The sequence below is a fragment of the Macaca thibetana genome, chromosome 1, assembly GCF_024542745.1.
Source record: "Macaca thibetana thibetana isolate TM-01 chromosome 1, ASM2454274v1, whole genome shotgun sequence".
Lineage (NCBI taxonomy): Eukaryota > Metazoa > Chordata > Mammalia > Primates > Cercopithecidae > Macaca > Macaca thibetana.
The window spans coordinates 129157103-129163800 of NC_065578.1; the positions used below are offsets into that span (position 1 = coordinate 129157103).

Genomic DNA, 6698 nt, shown 5'->3' on the forward strand with positions numbered 1-6698 from the left:
TAAGACAAAGAAGAAAAGAAAGTGGCTGCGGCAAGAAGCCAGCATCCAAGCCCTCACCAGGGCTGGCCACGGGGCCCTTCAGGCTGGCCGGAACCATGAAGCCTTGAACAACTTCCAGAGGGCCTTCCTTCTGGCCTCCAAGACCCCACAAACCGGGGACACCCTGGTGCTCCGGGCCTGCGCCTTCAACCTGGGGGCTGCCTATGTGGAGACTGGGGACCCAGCCAGAGGCCTTGAGCTGCTCCTGCAAGCCCACCCTGAAGAGAAGGCACAGGGCAGGCGTCATGGAGACCAGTGTTTCAATGTGGCTTTGGCCTACCATGCCCTTGGCGAGCTGCCTCAAGCTTTGGCCTGGTACCACAGGGCCCTGGGCCACTACCAGCCACAGGGTGACCAGGGAGAAGCCTGGGCAAAAATGGGAGCCTGCTACCAGGCTCTGGGACAGCCTGAGCTAGCAGCCCACTGCCTGCAGGAAGCAAGCCGGGCCTATGTCCAAGAGAGGCAGCTGCAGGCCGCAGCCCTGGCACTGGGGGCTGCGGCAGGATGTATGCTGAAGAGTGGGCGGCATCGGGTAGGGGAAGTTGTACAGGTGCTGGAGAAAAGCCGGAGGCTTGCCGAGAGGAGCACTGAGAGGGGGCTGCTGGGTGAGATCTTTGGGCAGGGAAGGTGTGGGATCTGGGGAGACACAAAGCCTGGTGCTATTCAGAGGGCTGGGTTTGGGGAACCCTGGAGGAGTGGATAGGGGCTGTACCAGCCTTATTTATATCTGGTCCAGCTACCAGTGACCCTGGCTATGCCCTCTAGGGCACCTCTATAATGATCTAGGCCTGGGCTACTGCCAGCTCCGGCTGTTTCCGCTGGCTGTGGAGGCCTTCCTGCAGGCCCTTCCTCTGTGCTGGGTGCCAGGAGAGCAGGCCACAGTGCTAAGAAACCTCGGGATGGCCCACAACGCCCTTGGCAACTATCAGGAAGCTCAGGAGTTTCACCAGAAGGCTGCTGACCTGCACGGTGGGTGCCCGGGGCCGGGGAATGGGACTGGGACTAAGACACTAAGAAGGGTTTCCAAAAGGGGCCCCAAGGCTTAAGGGTGGATGGCCCTTTGGGACCACTTATGGAGCCTGAAAACCCATAACCAGTGGGGGAGAGCTGGAAGTGCAGGAGATGGGACAGTCAGACAGGACAGAGGGTTGTGGGCCCAGAGGCTGAGACCTCAGGGTTGGGAAGGCAGTAGTTGGCAGGGGGAAGGGTACTGGCTGGGAGAGGAGGCCTGAAGTGGAATTCAGCCCCTCTGCTGACTGTTTGTGTGACACTCAGGAATCACTTTCTCTTTCTGAGCTTCAGTTTTCGCATTTATAAAAACAGGGCCATTAATACCTGCCTTGCCTGTATCACAAGGTTGTTGCCTGACTCAAACTAGCCAGGTGGAGGCACTCACACCAGAACTCAGGATGGGTCCAGGCTGGGAGTGGAGGGTTCAGGCCTCTCGGATGCATCTGGAGTGTGCTGGGGCTGGGCACCAGGCCTCCTGGGAGCTCTGTCTTGGTTGCTGGAGGGCGGAGTCCTAATGTCCCAGCAGCCAGAGTCCCCTCTGAGGATGGGGTGGGCTCTGTCCTCAGGCTCTGTGGGGCAGCGGTGGGAGCAGGGCCGGAGCTTTGGCAGCCTGGCCTTTGCATTGAGCCAGCTGGGGGACCACAAGGCTGCCAGAGACAACTACCTGCATGCCCTGCAGGCTGCCCGCGACTCTGGTAAGCGTGAGGGGGTTGGCATGTGACTGGGCCAGCGGGGAGGCTGAGGGTCCTAGGAGCTGGTGGGGAGGCAGATGGAGGGAACTGAGGGTAGGGAGTGCCTCTGAAGGGGCGGGTCAGTGGGGTAGGGAGCCATGAAAGGACCTTCCAGGCTCTCTTTCTCAGGGGACATGAAGGGACAGTGGCAGGCCTGTGAGGGTCTGGGGGCTGCTGCAGCCAGGCTGGGGCAGTATGACCAGGCCTTGAAGTACTATAAGGAAGCACTGGCCCAGTGTCAGGTGAGACCCTGTATCCCGGAATCCACCTCTCCCCTGCTATCCCTCTTCTGGCTGACATTCCTGCCTTCACTCCTTGCCTTCTCCCACAGCATCGGACACACTGTGTGCTAGGTGTTGGGATACTATTGTGAGGAAGAGTCCATCACTGTCTGCAATTCTGGGCAGGTGGTGGCAGGACCCTGGGAAAGGCATGGGGATGGGGTAGAAGAGAGGGGGAAACAAAGTCCCGCTCCCTCCTCCCTTTCCTGCTTCATTCTTCCCCAACCCCCAGAGGACCACAAAGTCCAGGCATTCCCCATTACCCTATTATCACCCTCTCCCCAGAAGGAGCCAGATTCTGTGCGAGAACGGCTGGTGGCGAAGCTGGCAGACACCGTGAGGACGCACTTGGCCCAGGTGGGGCTGGTCACACCCTGGTGAGATGACACCTGAGACAAGGAGATGGGGGTGGAGAGAGGTTACCCAGAGAAGGGCTTGGTGGTAAGCAGAGCCGATGTTCCCTGGGATGCGGCGCGCTTGGCAGCTCATCTGTGTTCATCCGCCTTGAGCCTGCGCATGAGATATGTCACTTTCCAGGGGTGGGAGGTGGGTGTGGGACTGCGGCATGTCTCTAACCCAAGGGCTGATATGTAGGTGATTAAAAATAAATAAATAAATTTAAAAGAATCGGTAGACCATGTGTGCAAGGAGGTAGAAAGTTTCAAGTCCTTGACTGCAGTTCCCTAATTGGCCACAGGATGGAGATGTGCTCCAAGGAAGTCCCTCTCTCCCGTCTTTTTTTTTTTTTTTTTGTATTTCTTAGTAGAGACGGGGTTTCACCGTGTTATCCAGGATGGTCTCCAGAGTTCATTTCTCTGTGGGTCTCCACCGTGTTACTCCTTCCCTGTCTCTGCTTTAACTTGTTTCTATCTCCGGGTCTCTTTGTATGATTCGTTGACTCTCCAACCGCCTCCTCCTTCACATTTTCAGACAACCCCAGAAAACCTCTTCCCACTCCAGGAATTGAAATTATACTTTAATATTTATGTGTATGTAATAGATTTTATGCTCCCGCATTTTAAAGATCACATTTAAAGACACCATATTTAAAATCTGCAAGAAAAATTAAATTGCCTGGTACAGGCAGAGGATTGGATTGAGGGGTCAGAATACCTGGGTCCCAGCCAATGTCTGCCACCTACTTTCTGTGACTTTACCATATCAGGCCCCAGAAGGGATGGGGTGGCCGTTAGACACTGGCCAGGTCTGCTAGTCCCTAAATCTGAATTCAAGCTTGAGAGTTACTAGCAGGGACCTTAATAGAACAAAGAACCTCACCCCAGAATTGTATTATCCGAGACCCTGGCACACACATAGCTGGGATGGCCGTTTTTCTCAGACCTAGTCCCTCTACTCCCCTTCGTTCCCAGACCTCGGCTCGGGGAAGACTCCAGGCTCCAGGTGGGGCCAGCCAGGTGGAGGGGACCCCAGCAAAGGCAGGAAGCAGTGCAGCAGGTGCCCAGCACAGGTGAGGGTGGGAACAGTGCAGCAGGGATGTATGCAGCCTCTGCAGGGTGTTGGGGGCTGTCACAGTGGGGTAGGACCCCATGCATACCCCCAGGGGACTGGTGTCTCTCTGCCAAGCTGTGCCCTCGTTCCTTGCCCCTACAGATCTTCCAGTGGGTGGGAAGATGAAGAGTTTGAGGAGGGCCACCAGGAGAAAAAAGAGGAGAGGTCGGCAAACGTTCCCATGAGGCCTGGGCCGGGGAGACTGGAGCGTGAGTTGATGTAGAGTATTTCTGGTGGTGCCTCTCCGCACTGCAAATGTGGCACTCCCGCCCCCACCTGCCTGCCTCCACTTCTTACACCCATCCTGCCATCCCGCCTTCCTGTTGTCATTTCTCTGAGGCCTGGCACAACTTCGCACCACCCCTGACCCTGACTATCCCAGTTCACAACTCCCCAACAGCCCTCCCCTGATTTTTGCTTGTCTCTCAAGGCCTGGACCATTTTCCCTGAACCCTTTCTAGAACTGCCTCTTTCTTCCTGCTCTCGTGGCTTTCCTAACTTCTAGAACTTTGCATCCTGGACCCCAGGGTTTTGTTGAAAGCCTACTTTGCCCAACACAGCACTGGGCGCTGCTTGTAATCCCCAGCTCACTATTCAATAGCCTCTCCCACAAAGACTTGCAACTCGGGGAGCAGAGTTCCTTGCTACTTATTGAGTTGACCTGAATTTACCGATATCTCCTTTTCAGTGTGTTTCCTTCCAGGCACAGTGAATCATTCCCACCATCTAGCTTCTAGTTGCCCCATGTTTACCAAGCACTCGCCCTGCAGAGGGACAGTCCTCGGCAAAGCCTCCGTGTATAGTGAGCAGTGCATCCCCTGACACCGCCCCAACTCCTGGTTCTTCTCCAGAGCTTTTTTCCACCATGATAGTTCTTGGTGCAGAGAGGCATGTGATGAATGTGTCTGTCCTTCTCCATCTAGGTCCAGGACCCAGGGCCCATTTTCCATTTGTAGGTCGAGGCCCTCCCAGAGCGGAGTACCCTAGCATCCTGGTACCCAATGGCCCTCAAGTCAATAGGTGGGTCCTTGGGGGAGAGCAGGAGGCCTGTAGAATAGCAAAGAAAGTAGAATATGTGGCTTGGGATGATATTAATGGAACACGACTGCTGTTGAAGTTAGGGGAAGCTGGGATCTCATGCTTGGGATATAGGGCCCCGAGCTCCCCTTTGTCTTTGCCCTTTAGCAATGTGAACAACCCTCACCCAGCTCTGGAAGCCCGGGGTATGCCCTGCTTCCTGAATGGCCAGATGGTAGGCCTCAGTGAAAGACAGGGTTCGAAGGATGGGGGGATATGAAGCTTAAGCCAACTCCCTCCTTCTCTGGAGCCCACCAGCAGAGGTAACGGCCAAATAGGGCAAAGGAAGCCGAAGCCAGGGCAGGCTGCCTCCTGCTGTCTCCCCACTCACCCCCACTGGCAAGCCCCTCCCTGCCTTTTTCAGGTCATCCAAGTGGCCCAGGGAAAGCCTCAGCAGGAGCTGCCAGAGGAGACCCATGGAGTCAGGCATCTGCACTATCGTGTGACCTCCCCCTGCCGGCCGCAGCCCTCATCGCTGAAGCACCTGCCCAACACGCACATGCTAGGGGGTCCTGGGGACCAAGCCTCTTCCCAGTTGCTCAGCCCTGCAGGGGTGCGGAACACAGTGCAGCTAGTGGACTCCTGAGGATGCTGGGCAAGGGCTTTTTGCAGGCTCGGCCCTGAGAGGTTCTGTTTGTTCTTCCTTGGGATTTTTGGACTCAGTAGGTAAAATAAAAAAAGGAAAATGGATGGCAAATTCCCTTTGTCTTTCTGGATCCAAATCTTAGGATTGCTAGGGACCTGGGAGTTCTAAAAACTGACTTCGTGGTCAAGTAGCTTTGGAGTCACTGACTGTCTCCAGACCTCCATTTTTGCCTATGGGAAACGAGGATATAATACTACAGAAAAGGCATCTTACCCAACCGATGCACCCTACTTCCTCTGTGAAACATAGGGGATGCTGGGCGCAGGCCTAGGCTGTAGCCTGTAGGACAGCTCCTGCCAGCAGCCACAGGAACAATGATGTGATGTAACATGTCCCAAGTACTTAGCTCATGCCCCACCCTATTCTAGGTGCTTGACAAGTGTATTCTCCTCTAATCCTCACAACAAATATATGAGGTGCTATTATCATCCCCTTTCACAAATGAGGAAAATAAGGCACAAAGCTTCAGTAGTCTGAATTCCCAGATCACATAACTAGTAGAGAAGCTGGGAATCAAATCCAGGCAGTGAGCACTTTCTAGAATGCTGTGCAGTTCCATTCCCCCAGCTAAGCCCTTGCTTACCCAGAGGCAGTTGTGATTTAATACCAAGTGTGTTTATGCCCATTGTGTGTGTTACTGTAATTCATAATTTAATTAAATACTATATACATTGATGAACAGGCCAGGTGAAATGGCTCATCCCTGTAATCCTAGCACTTTGTGAGGCCAAGGTGGGAGGATTGCCTGAGCCCAGGAGTTTGAGACCACCATGGGCAACATAGTGAGATCCCATGTCGATGTAAAAGAAAATGTATCTTTAAAAAAAAATAAATTGATGAACTGAGAGTGGAAAACAAATCACTGTTTCTATAAAAACTAAGTTGGGGCCGGACGCGGAGGCTCAAGCCTGTAATCCCAGCACTTTGGGAGGCCGAGATGGGCGGATCACGAGGTCAGGAGATGGAGACCATCCTGGCTAACACGGTGAAACCCTGTCTCTATTGAAAAATACAAAAAACTAGCTGGACGAGGTGGTGGGCACCTGTGGTCCCAGCTACTCAGGAGGCTGAGGCAGGAGAATGGTGTAAACCCAGAAGGCAGAGCTTGCAATGAGCTGAGATCCGGCCACTGCACTCCAGGCTGGGCAACAGAGCGAGACTCTGTCTCAAAAAAAAAAAAACAAAAAAAAGCCACACTAAGTTGGATCCTTAGAAGACTCCACTAAAGTAAGTTACTTTTTCTGTATTATTATTATTCTTTATAATAATATATTTTTCCTCCAGTGATGGAGGAAAAAGTGAGTTTATTTATTTATTTATTGAGACAGGGTCTTGCTCTGTTGCTCAGGCTGTAGTGCAGTGGCACGATCACATCTTACTGCAGCCTCAAACCCCTGGGCTCAA

The 6698-nt window shown here is 53.7% G+C and overlaps 1 protein-coding gene across 1 annotated transcript in view; it reads left to right on the forward strand.

Moving 5' to 3' along the window:
* The window catches only part of TTC24 (tetratricopeptide repeat domain 24), a 6328-nt gene extending 62 nt beyond the window's left edge, over positions 1-6266 (forward strand). The window contains exons 1-10 of the mRNA XM_050753447.1: positions 1-644; positions 805-1008; positions 1617-1745; positions 1911-2023; positions 2348-2439; positions 3408-3530; positions 3674-3780; positions 4260-4373; positions 4495-4591; positions 5013-6266. The exon at positions 1-644 is cut by the window's left edge and continues 62 nt beyond it. Of these exons, the coding sequence (XP_050609404.1) occupies positions 1-644; positions 805-1008; positions 1617-1745; positions 1911-2023; positions 2348-2439; positions 3408-3530; positions 3674-3780; positions 4260-4373; positions 4495-4591; positions 5013-5094 (1705 nt within the window). The 3' untranslated portion in view covers positions 5095-6266. The remainder of the gene's footprint in view (positions 645-804; positions 1009-1616; positions 1746-1910; positions 2024-2347; positions 2440-3407; positions 3531-3673; positions 3781-4259; positions 4374-4494; positions 4592-5012) is intronic.
* Positions 6267-6698: the final 432 nt, after the last annotated feature.